Source organism: Heptranchias perlo, chromosome 38, assembly GCF_035084215.1.
Source record: "Heptranchias perlo isolate sHepPer1 chromosome 38, sHepPer1.hap1, whole genome shotgun sequence".
Taxonomy (NCBI): Eukaryota; Metazoa; Chordata; class Chondrichthyes; order Hexanchiformes; family Hexanchidae; genus Heptranchias; species Heptranchias perlo.
This window is the reverse complement of record NC_090362.1, coordinates 13,965,863-13,982,856: the sequence shown is the minus strand read 5'-3', so window position 1 is coordinate 13,982,856 and position 16,994 is coordinate 13,965,863. Positions and strand designations below refer to the sequence as shown.

The 16,994-nt window shown below is 49.2% G+C and overlaps 2 protein-coding genes across 4 annotated transcripts in view; one reads left to right on the top strand and one right to left on the bottom strand.

Moving 5' to 3' along the window:
- The window catches only part of tubgcp4 (tubulin gamma complex component 4), a 35,591-nt gene extending 30,893 nt beyond the window's left edge, over positions 1 to 4,698 (top strand). The window contains 3 exon segments of the mRNA XM_067973501.1: positions 237 to 353; positions 1,314 to 1,453; positions 3,122 to 4,698. Coding sequence (XP_067829602.1) covers positions 237 to 353; positions 1,314 to 1,453; positions 3,122 to 3,134 — 270 coding nt within the window. The 3' untranslated portion in view covers positions 3,135 to 4,698.
- Positions 4,699 to 12,173: 7,475 nt separating this feature from the next.
- The window catches only part of tp53bp1 (tumor protein p53 binding protein, 1), a 65,571-nt gene continuing 60,750 nt past the window's right edge, over positions 12,174 to 16,994 (bottom strand). For all 3 annotated transcript variants that reach the window (XM_067973499.1, XM_067973498.1, XM_067973500.1), the window contains exons 26-28: positions 15,711 to 15,910; positions 14,097 to 14,242; positions 12,174 to 12,545 (exon numbers count right to left, since the gene is read on the bottom strand). In XM_067973499.1, coding sequence (XP_067829600.1) covers positions 12,361 to 12,545; positions 14,097 to 14,242; positions 15,711 to 15,910 — 531 coding nt within the window. In that variant the 3' untranslated portion in view covers positions 12,174 to 12,360. The remainder of the gene's footprint in view (positions 12,546 to 14,096; positions 14,243 to 15,710; positions 15,911 to 16,994) is intronic.

Sequence of the window (16,994 nt, the reverse complement as noted above, 5' to 3'; positions counted from 1 at the left end):
TTCCTAACAGCACTGTGGGAGAACCTTCACCACACGGACTGCTGCGGTTCAAGAAGGCGGCTCACCACCACCTTCTCAAGGGCAATTAGGGATGGGCAATAAATGCCGGCCTCGCCAGCGACGCCCACATCCCGTGAACGAATAATTAAAAAAAAATTCTCTGAGGCGCGTACAACTGCTGCACTATTGTCCCCTTTTTCACTTCACGTTGGGATGTTTATTCCCATTCCCTGCAGGTGTTCCATTGTCTGAATGAGATCCTCGAATTGTGCCACAACTTCTGTTCCCTGGTAAGTCAGAATCTGGGGCCGCTGGACGATCGCGGCATCTCGCAGTTGGACCTTCTCGTGAAGGTAAGCTGAGCTACACACCATCGTTTCTTCTGTGTGCGTTTGGCCGTGTTTCTTTACTCCTTGTCTCTGAGTCAGAACACAGCTGGGTTTGAGCCCCAACTCCACTACTTGAGCACGTGATCTAGGGCGACGTTTTAGTGCAGTCACGAGGGAGAGCTGCACTCTTGCAGGTGCCTTCCTTCGGATGAGATATTAAAGCGAGTTCCCCCCTGCCTGTTCAGGTGGACGTAACAGATCCCGCGGTATTATTTGAAGAGGAGCAGGAGGTGTACTGACCAATAAAAACAGACTACATAACAGTGACCACTTTAAAAGTAATTAATTGGTTATGAAGCAGATGATATATATAAATGTAAGCTTTCTTTCTCTTCTCTCATTTTCTCTTTCTTTTTCTCTTTCTTTCCCTTTTTCTTTCTTTCTCCTTTCGTTCCTTTTCTCTCTTCCTTCTTTCTCTCTTTTCTTTTCTCTCTTCCTTCTTTCTCTCTCTTTCCTTTTCTCTCTTCCTTCTTTCTCTCTCTTTCTCTTTCTTTCTTTCTTTCTTTCTTTCTTTCTTTCTTTCTTTCTGTCTTTCTGTCTTTCTGTCTTTCTTTCTGTCTTTCTGTCTTTCTTTCTGTCTTTCTGTCTTTATTTCTGTCTTTCTTTCTTTATTTCTGTCTTTCTTTCTTTATTTCTGTCTTTCTTTCTTTATTTCTGTCTTTCTGTCTTTCTTTCTTTCTCTCTCTTTCTTTCTCTCTCTTTCTTTCTGTCTCTCATTGGTGGAGTAGCCCTAAATTAGAACACCAGGATCTGTTAGTACCAGTAATTTGAGGTCTCTGCAATGGAATGGGAATATAGATTTAAACGTTACTTGTGACGCTCAAGATTCTGTGGCGTGCACTTATGCCGCCACAAAGACAAAAAGCACGGACAATCCTTCTTAAGACTGCAACTGGTTTGTTTTCTGCTTTTGGTGAAACCTAGGGCTTTAGTCGTCAGTCCTCCCTGCTTTTCAAGATCCTGTCCAGTGTTCGCAATCACCAGATTAACTCTGACCTGGCCCAGCTTTTGCTGCGATTGGACTACAACAAGTACTACACACAGGCTGGAGGCACACTGGGCAGGTAAGAGAACAACAGTGTCTGGAACAGTCAGCCTCTGCGAGTACTGAGGGAGCATCGATATGACCAAGCAGCTAAATACATGGCCTGGTGTCGTACTGTACTAGGGGTTAAATACATGGCCTGGTGTAGGACTGTACTAGAGGTTAAATACATGGCCTGGTATAGAACTGTACTAGGGGTTAAATACATGGCCTGGTGTAATACTGTACTAGGGGTTAAATACATGGCCTGGTGTAGTACTGTACTAGGGTTAAATACATGGCCTGGTGTAGTACTGTACTAGGGGTTAAATACATGGCCTGGTGTAGTACTGTACTAGGGTTAAATACATGGCCTGGTGTAGGACTGTACTAGGGGTTAAATACATGGCCTGGTGTAATACTGTACTAGGGGTTAAATACATGGCCTGGTGTAGTACTGTACTAGGGGTTAAATACATGGCCTGGTGTAGTACTGTACTAGGGGTTAAATACATGGCCTGGTGTAGGACTGTACTAGGGATTAAATACATGGCCTGGTGTAATACTGTACTAGGGATTAAATACATGGCCTGGTGTAGTACTGTACTAGGGGTTAAATACATGGCCTGGTGTAATACTGTACTAGGGGTTAAATACATGGCCTGGTGTAGTACTGTACTAGGGTTAAATACATGGCCTGGTGTAGTACTGTACTAGGGGTTAAATACATGGCCTGGTGTAATACTGTACTAGGGGTTAAATACATGGCCTGGTGTAGTACTGTACTAGGGGTTAAATACATGGCCTGGTGTAGGACTGTACTAGGGATTAAATACATGGCCTGGTGTAATACTGTACTAGGGATTAAATACATGGCCTGGTGTAGTACTGTACTAGGGGTTAAATACATGGCCTGGTGTAGTACTGTACTAGGGGTTAAATATATGGCCTGATGTAGGACTGTACTAGGGGTTAAATATATGGCCTGATGTAGTATTGTACTAAGGCCCTGAGTTCGATTTTGGTTTGTGCTGAGTTAGCTGATCTCACTGAGGGGGAGAAATCAATCAAAGTTCCTGCTCCTGATCTCCGTCCCTTGACCACTGCTAGAAAGTGTGTGTGTCTCTGTCTCTGTCTCTGTGTGTGTCTCTGTGTGTGTGTGTGTGTGTGTGTGTCTCTGTGTGTGTGTGTGTGTCTCTGTGTGTGTGTGTGTGTGTCTGTGTGTGTGTGTGTGTGTGTGTGTCTCTGTGTGTGTGTGTCTCTGTGTGTGTGTGTCTCTGTGTGTGTGTGTGTGTGTGTGTGTGTGTGTGTGTGTGTCTCTGTGTGTCTCTGTGTGTGTGTGTCTCTGTGTGTGTGTGTCTCTGTGTGTGTGTGTCTCTGTGTGTGTGTGTGTGTGTCTCTGTGTGTGTGTGTCTCTGTGTGTGTGTCTCTGTCTCTGTTTGTGTGTGTGCACATATCGGCAAATAGATACAATGCTTGGCTTTGATGCTCCCTGTCACTTAATGATATTCGCTCTTTACGCACCTGGTGCTTGTCGAACCCTACCCCAGAATGAGTCAGTACCTTTAGGAAAGGAGGGGCGTAATCGAAGGGAGACAGTAACGGCCGTGGGCAGGGGAGATGTTTGGAGCAAAAAACAAAGTGGGTTTGATTTATAGAACTTTGCAAACCATCCGTTTCTCTAACAAAGCATTTTATTCCTTTTCAGTTTTGGCATTTGATCTCCGAGCACAAGATGGTCCCCTAGACCTGAGGGTCCTGTCCTTCACCGGCATCTGACGCTCCTGTCCTTTCTGTGGTGTGTGCTGGTATAAATTAACCTGCCGACCCGATGCTGACCATACTCATTCTCCCCCCCGCCCCCCCACCGCCGTCCCGACACCTGCCTGGGGTAAACCAACCACTTGAAACCTTCACTAATGGAGACATTGGGGTTTACTCTGCAGTCTGTGCTCAGTTACACAAACGTTTGGGTCAGGGTTTGAGAGCTGTTTTGCTGACATTTCACCCGCTCCCCCTCTCTGAACATCAGGCGAATTCAGGCTAGAAGTTATTTCAAGCTTCTGTAACATTTTATCTGCAGATTTGCACAAGTTTACAAAATCTTACTGCACTTTTTTTTTTGTGGAGGGCGTTTGCGATTGTCCCGCTGTACTTTGTTCTTCCCAAATTGCCCCCAATCCCCTCCCTGGGTCCTGCCTTTAGTCTGCTACCTTCTGATTACTCTAAAATCCGAATGGGGGTTGGGGGGTGGGGTGCGGAATGGGTCGGGAGAACAGGATCAAAACTCAGATTTCAGTTCGACTTTTACTGGCGACAGAAACTCATTTAAGAACTGTCCATAACCCAATCGTCAGTGGCAGAAACAAGCATTTCTTTCGAAATTTCGGCACGGTTTTCTCGAAACCTGGACTGTTTGATCCAAAAGAAAACCCCTGGATAATTGGCCATCCTCGTACTGCCTGTTGCTCCCCAGGGTCCTCCCGTATGGAAGGGCGCAGTTTTAAATAGCTTGCACTGCATGAGTGCAGTAGTCGTGTTTCATGCTTCCGAATACTTCAGCGTTTGCTGCTTTAGGTGACCGTTGACTTTTGTTTCCAACTCCCGAGGTGTCCACTCACCTGGCGACTGCTGCCTGTCGGTCGGGGGGACTGGGCTCAAGGCTGGAGATTCCTGCTGCTTTGAAATTCGGCCCCATCCCGATTGCATCAAAATCTTCCGCAGAGCAAAAGTGCCCCTAATTTGCAAATCGCACTAACAACTGATGGGGGAAAATGTCCCGCGGATATAGTGGTGGTCGGGGGAGGGGTGGGGTGGGGGCTTTTCTGGGTCTGAGTCACGTTAATGGGGCAAAGTAGAGGGAGCTTTGCTCCGCTCCCCGCCCACACTGTAAATGGCCTGGGTACGTTTGATACCTGAAACGGGAGCGAGTTCTGCTCCTGACGTCTCTCACCTTGATAATAGGTACATTCACACAGAATAAAATGGTACCAGCTGACCTTTCACCCCTGCAGAGCCTACACAAAGCTGGTGTCTCCCAGCGAAGCCAGTGATTGCCCATACCCTGCGTTACAGTAATTTATACAGATCAGCCATTGAATCAGCTATTGCTTAAAAAAAAACCACAATCGTTATTTCATTAGCTGTTTCCCAATAACTACAATCCAATGTTAAACCCCCCGGCCCATCCACATCCAGAACTGTTACAGGAATAGCGTAACCTTTTTTTGTGTGCCCTCCTCGTTTTGTAAATAGAACGGAACTAATAAAACAAAATGTGTGCCATGTTGTCTATTCATGAATGAATCCAGCTCTGTGGCCTTGGTGCAGTTTGCAGTAAAGCGTCAGCTTGCACGGGCTAGTTGGTTTTGAGATTGTGGGACTCGCAAACCTCAATCTCCCGTCTCTTCCCCCCACCCCCCGCCCCTGCCGTTCACCAGTCTAGGGTTTGCTGAGGTTGATTGTGGTGTCTCAACTCCTCTCCAGGCTGACAGTCTAACTCAGAGCAGTCTCTATCAAACCCAGACTGTGAGGTTCAATTCCCCGTGTTGGTCGGCTGTTTGGCCAGGGGAGCTTCACGTTCGAGCCTGACACTGTCCTCGGCAGGGTCACAGGATAGCAATCAGGAGAAGGATTCTCCTAATCAGCTTCTCCTTGCCTGGATGAGTGCAGCTCCAACGACACTCAAGAAGCTCGACACCAGCCAGGACAAAGCAGCCCGCTTGATTGGCACCCCATCCACCACCCTAAACATTCACTCCCTTCACCACCAGCGCACTGTGGCTGCAGTGTGTACCATCCACAGGATGCACTGCAGCAACTCGCCAAGGCTTCTTCGAAAGCTCCTCCCAAACCTGCGACCTCTACCACCTAGAAGGACAAGAGCAGCAGGCACATGGGAACAACACCACCTGCACGTTCCCCTCCAAGTCACACACCATCCTGACTTGGAAATATATCGCCGTTCCTTCATCTTCGCTGGATCAAAATCCTGGAACTCTCTTCCTAACAGCACTGTGGGAGAACCTTCACCACACGGACTGCAGCGGTTCAAGAAGGCGGCTCACCACCACCTTCTCAAGGGCAATTAGGGATGGGCAATAAATGCCGGCCTCACCAGCGACGCCCACATCCCATGAACAAATTTTTAAAAAAGGATCCCAGATACACAGACCATATTGAAGCCCTCCCAACAATGACACGAGACCGTTGTGGTTTGACTGTATGTAAAGGAGCCGTGCACTAGAGAGAAACAAGGAGATCAACAGGAGATCAAGTTAAAACATCTTTTAATTGTAATTAATTTCATATTAACTACTTTATGATTTTTTTTTAATACACTTGTTTCTGAAATTCTTCTTTTCAAGTGTGCGTTAGGAGTTTTGAATTTTTCCACACCAGACTTTCAGAAGATCAGGTCCTGGATCCAGCAACAATTTGCATTTAGACGGTTCTGAAAGTGGAGAAATGTTCAGAGAGGCATAAAAAAAGACCAATCGATCACTGGGTGCCGACAGATTAACTGTCGACTAGAACGGAATCACAGGCTTTTCATCCTAGGAACCTGACTCTTCAGACTTGTCTACTGTGTGCTGGTGTTACTAACGTTACGTCACAAGATAATTACAGACGAGGAAGGCCGTTCGACCCATCGTAATTCATCCTTTCCGAAATACCCCACATTCTCCCCCCATGCAGTATCGAATTGTTCCTTAAATAATTCCAGGGTTTTTCACCTGCATCACTCCATCTGGGAGTCTGTTCCATGTGTGGATTATTCTTTGTATGAGAAAGAACTTTCTGATCATAGAATCTTACAGCACAGAAGGAGGCCATTCGCCCCATTGTGTGTGTGCTGGCTCTCTGAAAGAGCTATCCAATTAGCCCTGCTCCTGCTCTTTTCCCATAGCCCTGCAAATTTTTCCTTTTCAAGTAAATATCCAATTCCCTTTTGAAAGTTCCTGATGCCAGTCCTAAATTTACCTTTTACCAGTTTGAACTTGTGTCCCCTTATTTTACTCTGGCAGTTTAAAGTAATATTCCTGATTTGCCTTTTCCATGCCTTTTCCATTCCCTTAACTACTTTATATCCCTCTGTAAGGTCACCTCTCAGGTGCATCCTTCTCAGGCTTAAAAGCCCAAGTTTCTCCAAACTTTCCTCACGACGCAGATCCCCCCTGACCCTGGGGATCAGCCTCTCTGCACTGCTTCCAGCACTTGAATCTCTCCCCTTGTGTCTCGGGGACTGGACCTTGACGCAGAACTCGAGGTGCAGCCAGGAAATCTCCGAAATCAACCTAAGGCCCACTCTCCAACCCGGCTCCGGACACACTGCTTCAGGAAGTGATGGGGTTGTGGGTCGGTCCTGCCAATCCTCATACGCTGGGCTCCTGCTATCAACCTTGGGGAGTTAGGGTGTGGCTCTTTGATTTGTGCAGTGGATACTGTGATATCTCCCTGTAGCGTTCTCATGCGGGAGAAGGAGAGGGGACAGTTCTGAATATCTCAGCCATGGAGCAGCAACTCAGCTGAGTGACCCCTGTATTGAGGCCCACTGCAGTGAACGCTGACATTCATTCAGCTTCGTAAACCTTTGGCCTCTTACCCTTTCTTGATCTTTTCATTGTGAACTGCCAGCGTGACATCGGCCATCTCAATTTCTTTACTCCCCTCACTCACTCTAACCTACCTCCCTCTGAACTCGCAGCACTGTTCCCTCAGGTCCAACCCTGACATTGTCATTAAACCTGCTGACAAGGGGGACCCTGTTGTTGTTTGGCGAACAGATCTCTACCTTGCGGAGGCTGAACTCCCCGACACCACCTCCTACCTCCCCCTGGACCACGACCCCACCGCCGAACATCAAGCCATAGTTTTCCAGACCGTCACTGACCTCTTCTCCTGTGGAGATCTCCACCCCCACGGCCTCCAACCTCATAGTCCCCCCAAACCCGCACAGCCCACTTCTACCTCCTTCCCTAGATCCACAAACAGGACTGCCCCGGGAGACCCGTCGTTTCAGCCTGTTCTTGCCCCACGGAACTTATTTCCTCCGATCTCAACTCTTTTTTCTCCCTTTGTCTGCGCCCTCCGCCACTTTAACAGTTTCCAGTTCCCCGGCCTTAACCGTATCCTTTTCACCATGGACGTCCAGTCCCTCTACACCTCCATCCCCCACCAGGACGGCCTGCGGGCCCTCAGGTTTTTCCATGAACGGGAGGCCAACCAGTCTCCATCCACCACCCTCCTCCGCCTGGCTGAACTCGTTATTACGTTGAACAACTTCTCCTTTGACTCCACTCCCTCCAAATAAAAGGTGTCGCTATGGGAACTCGTATGGGTCCCAGCTACACCTGCTTTTTTGTGGGCAACGTGGAACATTCTTTGTTCCAGTCCTACTCGGGTCCCCTCCCTCACCTCTTTCTCCAGTACATTGATGATTGTATCGGTGCCGTTTCCTGCTCTCGCCCCGAACTGGAAAATTTCATCAACTTTGCTTCCAATTTCCACCCTTCCCTCACCTTCACATGGTCCATCTCCGACTCTTCCCTTCCTCGACTTCTCTATCTCCATTTCTGGAGAGAGGCTGTTAACCAATATCTATTATAAACCCACCGACTCCCACAGCTACCCTGATTACACTTCTTCCCACCCCGCTTCCTGTAAGGACCCTGTTCCATTCTCCCAGTTTCTCCGTCTCATCTGTTCTGACGATGCCACCTTCCACACCAGTGCTTCTGATATGTCTTCCTTTTTCCTCAAACCGAGGATTCCCCTCCACTGTAGTTGTCAGGGCCTTCGACCGTGTCCGTCCCATTTCCCACACTTCTTCCCTCACCCCTTCCCTTCCCTCCCAGACCCATGATAGGGTCCCCTCATCCTCACCTTCCACCCCACCAGCCTCCATATTCAACATATCATCCTCTGCCATTTCCTCCACCTCCAGCGCGATCCCACCCTCAAACACATCTTCCCCTCCCCTTTTCAGCATTCCGAAGGGACCGTTCCCTCCGCGACACTCTGGTCCACTCTTCCACCACCCCCAACACCCGCTCTCCTCCCCACGGCACCTCCCTGTACGAGCGCAGGAGATGCATCAGCTGCCCCTTCACCTCCTCCCTTCCCACCGCCCAGGGCCCCAAACACTCCTTCCAGGTGAAACAGCGGTTTACTTGTATTTTTTTCACTTTACTGTATCTGCTGCTCACAATGCGGTCTCCTCTACACCGGGGAGACCAAACGCAGACTGGGTGATCGCTGTGCTGAACACCTCCACTCTGTCCACAAGCGTGACCCTGACCTGGGCACTTGCCATTTTAATTCCCCGTCCCACTCCCACTCTGTCCTCGGACTCTTACCCTGTTCCAATGAAGCTCAACGGAAGCTCGAGGAACAGCACCTCATCTTTCGTTTAGGCACTTTACAACCTTCCGGACTCAACACTGATTTTAATAACTTCAGATCATAACCACTGCTCCCATTTTTTCGGACAGCAGGTGCTGGTAATGGTTCTGCTGTTGCCAGTTACAGCTCCTCTAGACCCATCTTTTGTTTCTTTACTTGTCCCATTCCCACCCTCCTTCCCTTTTGTCATTTAATCAATCCTGCCTTCCACCCTCTCACACACCTTCCCTTTTGTTCTTTCCTCCCCTCCCTCCTTCCCCCTGGCTCTGTATTTGCTTAAAAACTGTTAACTCTTTAACATCTTCCAGTTCTGATAAAAGATCTTCGACCTGAAACGTTAACTCTGTTTCTTTCTCCACTTGCTGAATATTTCCAGCATTTTCTGTTTTTATTTCAGATTTCCAGCATCCACAGTATTTTGTTTTTGATATTTGTGAACCTTTGTGGTAGTTGCATCATTTAGACACCAGAGGGTGATCTAAGCTCAAATAAATCGTCTCTTTCCTGTTTGAGTAAAACTGTTGGCTTCGGTCACTATTCTCGCGTGAGCCGTGACTGAGGATATTCGACCGCTGGGTGCTTCACAATTGAGCCTAACCCCCCCCCCCCCATAATTAAAAGGGCATTCTTTGAGCCTTGCACGGCAGGTGGTATTATTACTGCAACAGTTCTGATGTGCACTATAGCCTGCGAGACGGCAAAGGAGTTCCTGCAAAATTGCTAATAAAATGTGACAAGTGAGCATTTTTTTCTGATTGTAGAAGTAATGTTGCCTTTCACCTCTCTTACTTTCTTAACCTGCCTCGTCTGTTTTATGGTCAGTGCCCCTCTGAACTTTCCTCTCTTGTTATGTCGACCGTGGTTCAGTGGGCATCACTCTCTGCCGATGAGTCAGAAGGTCGAGGGTTCAAGTCCCACTCCAGAGACTCAAGCACATAATCCAGGCTGACACTCCAGTGCAGTACTGAGGGTGTGCTGCACTGTCAGTAGGTGCCGCCTTTCGGATGAGATGTTAAACTGAGGTCCTGCCTGCCCTTCCTACGTTACAACAGTGACTATGCTTTAAAAGTACTTCATTGGCTGTAAAGTGTTTTAGGAGGTCGGAAAAGGTGCTATATAAATGCAAGTCTTTCTCAGGTGGACGTAAAAGATCCCAAGGCACTATTTCACAGAAGAGCAGGGGAGTTCTCCCCAGTGTCTTGGCCAATATTTATCCCTCAACCAACATCACTAAAACAGATGACCTGGCCATTTTCACATTGGTGTTTGTGGGATCTTGCTGTGCACAAATTGGCTCTCACATTTGCTATACTATAACACTTCAAAAGTACTCAATTGGCTGTAATGCGCTTTGGGACATCCTGAGGCCGTGAAAGGCGATAAAGGCAACTTCTTGCCTTCTAAGTTGCAAATACGCCATCCTATACACCTCCTCCTCACTGTGTTGAAATCAAGACTCTCGACAGCACTCTTAACTCATTCTTTCCCATGACCTCAAAACCATGGAACTCCTTACAAACCCTCACTCTTCTCTTCTCCTTGCAGTCTACGGGCTTTTCAAAAACCCAAGCTTGGTGTCACTTAATCACTCCTTCCAGGCAGGTGAGGCTCCACGCTGGGGCCGCGCACTCGTAAAATCGTCCCTTTGGTGTCTGGTTTGTTTTTGCAGAAAATTCCGGAAGCCCACGCACAAAGAAGACATTCACACAGTCAGCAAACCTAACTCTGGAATGCAAGTTGGCTGAGCTGGTGTAAATGAACACATTGCCCAGGTTTTGTCTTTCCACGGCAGTCCCTGCTGCTGACACCAGATGGCAGCATTGCTGCAGCACAGTGAGTGGGCCACTTGTTAATGGTTAAAGAATGGGTTCATGTCGTGACTTGAGGACAAAAGGTGATGTCACCTAATGTTACTATTGCCTTTTTTTAAGTTTTAAAAAAAACCTTAGATGAAGGGCTGTAGTGCAGGACAACATCGGGGTTCCAGAGTAGAAGGGAAGATGAGATAAATCAATAATAGTAGCTTGGGTTTAAAAGTCTTGACTATTGTATCAGACTGAAGGAGGTTAGAATTCCACAACACAGGTGTTTGGGAGAACGTTCGTTGCTGTTTATTTGATGCAAAATAGTAACACTCAGCATTCTCCCCCCACTCACAGCTTTCTCCTCTCCTGAAGGTGTTTATTCTTGCTGGGGTCCAGTCCCACAAACATCTGTGGCCCTTCAGTCCCTCACCCAAGTGGCTATTCTGCCGTGTGTGAGCCTAAAGTGAGTGGCGAGCAGCTATTTTACCGTGAGGGCCATCACGACTGAATCGAATTCTGTCCTCAGCTGGCATTCGCACACGGTCGGTGATTATCAGTGGGAATCTTGGTTGATTTTTCACCTCCATAGGGGGTAGGGGGGATAATGAAGGTGCTGGCCAAACTCCCCTTCTCTCTCCCCCCTCCCACCTGTGCACGGTGAATTAGGACACACTGCTTTGCACCTCACCTTGCCGTGTCCACCCGAATCTCAGAAGGGCACCAAATTGCTCCTTCTGATCCGACCTAGCTGTTTGCATCACCCAGTCTCTGCTCCTTCTGTGGGTCCCACGCAGCTGGTAACAAGTCACTGCCAGCAGTGCATGCCTGGACTCCAATAAACGAGGTCTGTATTTAGGGAAGTTTTGCTGAAGTCCTAGTCTGACTGTTTGTGTCCTTGATTGTAATGTTCACATTGTATCTTTAATCACCAGCCTAATTAGCAGGACCTTCAGCGGCATAAAGAGCTGGTTTATTTTTGAGAATTTGAATTCAGTTAAAAATCTGGGAATAAAAAGCTGGGATCAGTAACAGTGACCATGAAGCTGTCGGATTGTCGTAAAAACCCAACTGGTTCACTGATGTCCCTTTGGGGAAGGAAACCTGCCGTCCTTACCCGGTCTGGGCCTATATGCAACCCTAGTCCCCACACCAACGTGGTTGACTCTTAACTGCCCTCTGAAGTGGGTGAGCAAACCCCTCAGTGGTATCAAAGACGCTACCAGTGGTTCAAGAAGGCTTGGGAAGCCATTTTAGCAATCTCCCATTTTAATTTAAAGAGTGACCGGCTCTGGGGGAGGGGAACGGACTTTCCTGCAGGATTCATTCGATAACGTCAGACGTGGCTGAATCCCCCAACTCCGAGGATCGAGGCCAATTATTGACCCCTTCCACCCCTCCGGCTAAAATCCCGCATCAAAACCAAGACCCCCTTTTTTTTTGGGCTCAGTATCCAGCGAGCCAGTGGGTGCCCGCCATGAGTGAAACATCCACCATTTTAAATTTTAAGAGTGAATTTAAAGCTGACAAAAAAAAAGGCATGAAACGTCAGAGTTTATTCCGTTTTTTTTAATAAAAATGAAACCGATAAAATTATGTACATTTTTCATACATGCAGTTGTACAGTTACAAACACAGACAATTAAAAGCTTCTAAAATGTAAAACAACGGCACAATTGATTGGCGGTTGAGGGGAGTTGGGGGGCAGGGGGGGGGGATAAAAGAGACGGGTGGATTCCTTTTAGCTGGGTTTGTAGGTGTGTTTGTACTTGGGATGGTTGTGACTGACTCTCTGGCCCGTGACCAAACTCTGGATGACCCACTCCTGCGACACCACAGGGACAGCGAGCGACTCTGCGCACTGGAGCAGGGGGGCCGGGCAGGAGGGGTCGGTCACCACAATGTCAAAGACCCCCAACGGGACGTCTGAAAGAACAAACAAGAAATCGTCAGTCACCCAAAGATACTTCTGCACATCCCGCAATCCCCACTCTGCCCCCGCGGCTTTCTAAATACCAGGGGGCTGATCGTCGCGCCAGGTTACGTTCTGAAAGACAACAGGGGGACTTAAAGACCTCACTGGACAACTAAAGGAACATCCTGCGTTATGTCAGCACCGATTGGCAGTCTCACTGAGAGGCCACGGGGAGGGCTGATGTGCAAAATGGATCAGGTGCAGTAGGGGGCGCTCTTACTAGGCTGAGGCTCATTGACGGGACAGTGTAGAGGGAGCTTTACTCTGTATCTAACCCGTGCTGTACCTGCCCTGGGAGTGTTTGATGGGACAGTGTAGAGGGAGCTTTACTCTGTATCTAACCAGTGCTGTACCTGCCCTGGGAGTGTTTGATGGGACAGTGTAGAGGGAGCTTTACTCTGTATCTAACCAGTGCTGTACCTGCCCTGGGAGTGTTTGATGGGACAGTGTAGAGGGAGCTTTACTCTGTATCTAACCCGTGCTGTACCTGCCCTGGGAGTGTTTGATGGGGCAGTGTAGAGGGAGCTTTACTCTGTATCTAACCCATGGTGTACCTGCCCTGGGAGTGTTTGATGGGACAGTGTAGAGGGAGCTTTACTCTGTATCTAACCCATGGTGTACCTGCCCTGGGAGTGTTTGATGGGACAGTGTAGAGGGAGCTTTACTCTGTATCCAACCCGTGCTGTACCTGCCCTGGGAGTGTTTGATGGGACAGTGTAGAGGGAGCTTTACTCTGTATCTAACCCGTGCTGTACCTGCCCTGGGAGTGTTTGATGGGGCAGTGTAGAGGGAGCTTTACTCTGTATCTAACCCATGGTGTACCTGCCCTGGGAGTGTTTGATGGGACAGTGTAGAGGGAGCTTTACTCTGTATCTAACCCATGGTGTACCTGCCCTGGGAGTGTTTGATGGGACAGTGTAGAGGGAGCTTTACTCTGTATCCAACCCGTGCTGTACCTGCCCTGGGAGTGTTTGATGGGACAGTGTAGAGGGAGCTTTACTCTGTATCTAACCCGTGCTGTACCTGCCCTGGGAGTGTTTGATGGGACAGTGTAGAGGGAGCTTTACTCTGTATCTAACCCGTGCTGTACCTGCCCTGGGAGTGTTTGATGGGACAGTGTAGAGGGAGCTTTACTCTGTATCCAACCCGTGCTGTACCTGCCCTGGGAGTGTTTGATGGGACAGTGTAGAGGGAGCTTTACTCTGTATCTAACCCGTGCTGTACCTGCCCTGGGAGTGTTTGATGGGACAGTGTAGAGGGAGCTTTACTCTGTATCTAACCCGTGCTGTACCTGTCCCGGGGGTTTGATACCGACACCGAGTGCTCAAAACAGAACATGTTCCATTCCCCATTTTTAACACCCCTCACTTTTACACTAGCAAAAAAGTGGCCTCACTATTTCCATAGTGCAAGTGGATGTAGTCTGAAAATTTCATACGTCTATACAAATTTCACTATTGAAATCCCCCTGACCAAGCCCCAGGGTCGGGCCCACTGCTCACCCTTGTTGTGTGCTGTTGAATCGTGCTGTCTGACTGACATTGCCCCTCCCACCATCAGAATCTCCGACCACAGGCTGAGAAAATTCTCCTGTTGATCTGAAACAAGCAACATCTTCATATTCTTGAATGGGGTGGTCCGAGGATGCCTGTGGAAAACAGGAAGAGGAGGGAGGAGTGAAGAAGAGGGAGGAGTGAAGAAGAGGGAGGAGTGAAGGAGAGGGAGGAGTGAAGGAGAGGGAGGAGTGAAGGAGGAGGAGGAGTGAAGGAGGAGGAGGAGTGAAGGAGGAGAGGAGTGAAGGAGGAGAGGAGTGAAGGAGGAGAGGAGTGAAGGAGGAGTGGAGGGAGGGAGGAGTGAAGAAGAGGGAGGAGTGAAGAAGAGGGAGGAGTGAAGAAGAGGGAGGAGTGAAGAAGAGGGAGGAGTGAAGAAGAGGGAGGAGTGAAGAAGAGGGAGGAGTGAAGAAGAGGGAGGAGTGAAGAAGAGGGAGGAGTGAAGAAGAGGGAGGAGTGAAGAAGAGGGAGGAGTGAAGAAGAGGGAGGAGTGAAGAAGAGGGAGGAGTGAAGAAGAGGGAGGAGTGAGGGAGGAGTGGAGAAGGGAGGAGTGAAGGAGGAGAGGAGGGAGGGAGGAGTGAAGGAGGAGAGGAGGGAGGGAGGAGTGAAGGAGGAGAGGAGTGAAGGAGGAGAGGAGTGAAGGAGGAGAGGAGTGAAGGAGGAGTGGAGGGAGGGAGGAGTGAAGAAGAGGGAGGAGTGAAGAAGAGGGAGGAGTGAAGAAGAGGGAGGAGTGAAGAAGAGGGAGGAGTGAAGAAGAGGGAGGAGTGAAGAAGAGGGAGGAGTGAAGAAGAGGGAGGAGTGAAGAAGAGGGAGGAGTGAAGAAGAGGGAGGAGTGAAGAAGAGGGAGGAGTGAAGAAGAGGGAGGAGTGAAGAAGAGGGAGGAGTGAAGAAGAGGGAGGAGTGAGGGAGGAGTGGAGAAGGGAGGAGTGAAGGAGGAGAGGAGGGAGGGAGGAGTGAAGGAGGAGAGGAGGGAGGGAGGAGTGAAGGAGGAGAGGAGGGAGGGAGGGAGGAGTGAAGGGAGGGAGGGAGGAGTGAAGGAGGAGAGGAGGGAGGAGTGAAGGAGAGGAAGGAGGGAGGAGTGAAGAAGAGGGAGGAGTGAGGGAGGAGTGAAGGAGGGAGGAGTGAAGGAGGGAGGAGTGAAGGAGGGAGGAGTGAAGGAGGAGAGGAGTGAAGGAGGAGAGGAAGGAGGGAGGAGTGAAGGAGGAGAGGAAGGAGAGATAAGAAGGGAGAATGAATATATTAGGGAAGAGAAGATCACCAAACAAAATTCATTAAAATATTTCTGATTATCTTTGGGGTATCAGTGAGTGTTTATTGGAACTTCTGCTGAGGATATTAAATCAATGGAGGAAGAGACAATAGGGGGAGAGTCCATGATAGGGGAGAGTGTACATGGGCTGTGGGGGGAGATTAAATGGGTGGGGAGAGTCCGTGATAGAGGAGAGTGTACATGGGCTGTGGGGGGAGATTAAATGGGTGGGGAGAGTCCATGATAGGGGAGAGTGTACGTGGGCTGTGGGGGGAGATTAAATGGGTGGGGAGAGTGAACTATATCTGGCTTCTCACCACTCCAGGATCCGGTCTGCCTCGAGGCTGTATCCTGCAGGAAGCATGTAATTCTTGTAAGGCTGGAGCTGGTTTGAGAGGCAACTGTCACGGACCCACAGATTGGACACACACGGCACTCCGCTGGCTATACACAGGAAATACTTCTTAGTTCGACAGTGCTGGTCGGCGATCAGCACACACTGGTAGGCCGCTTTACACTGAAACACAACAGGATCAGACAATGAGCTGCACTGATCACAAGACAGGAGTCCCTGGAACAGAAACCGGTCAGTTTAAGTGGCTGTAGAAAGCAAGATGTAAAGTGATTGTAGATAACGGATTTGAGACTGGTGTTGCTGTGTGTCAGACACTCCTCCATCACCTCTAGGTTTAAAATCCTACGCTAACTCATGCTGCCTGTAATGGTCCTGGCTCAAAGAATTTGGGCATGAGCCCAGAGGACAAAACTACCCCCTAACGTGCCACCAATCTGGCAATCTCGCTTACGGGAAATGGGCCAATATTAGGGGGGCTCTCCCCCGAGATCGGAGAGGGGGCACATTGTTGGTGCGTGGGGGTACAGCAGAGGGAGCTGACCTGTGCTGCGATTTGGGGAGTACTTGAGGCCGACCCTGGCTGGCAACGCAGCATTGGTCGGAGGATGGTACGAGGACGTTTCATTCACCATCGCCTTAAGGAAGGGAAAAGGCATACACTTTCCTCAATAAGAACAGCGCGCATTTATACATCGCGTTTAACGCAGTAAAACGTCCCAAGGCGCTTCGCAGGAGTGGAATCAGACAAAAAAACTGTCACTGAGCCAAAGGAGATAGTAGGAGGGGTGCTTGGTCAAAGAGGTAGGTTTTAAGGAGCGTCTTAAGAGGAAAGAAAGCCAGAGGGGTTTAGGGAGGGAATTCCAAAGCTTAGAGCCTGGACAGCTGAAGGCACGGCCGCCACTGGTGGAGCAAGGTCAGAGTTGGAGGAATGCAGAGATCTCGAAGGCTGGAGGAGGTTACGGAGGTAGAGACCCGCAGTCAGTTGCCGCAGATTTCCCATGCAGCGTCTGTAGCAATTGGCAAGTTAACACCCCCCGGTCTCTGCGACACATTCCACACTTGGAATCACCCGGCTCAGATAGTGGGAGAGACTGGGTCAGGGCATCGACGGCAAGTGTCAGTGGCTCAGCGGGTAGCACATCTCGCCTTTGAGTCAGGAGGTTGTGGGTTCAAGTCCCACTCCCAGAGACATGAGCACAAAAATCTCGGCTGACACTCCCAGTGCAGTACTGAGGGAGTGCTGCAC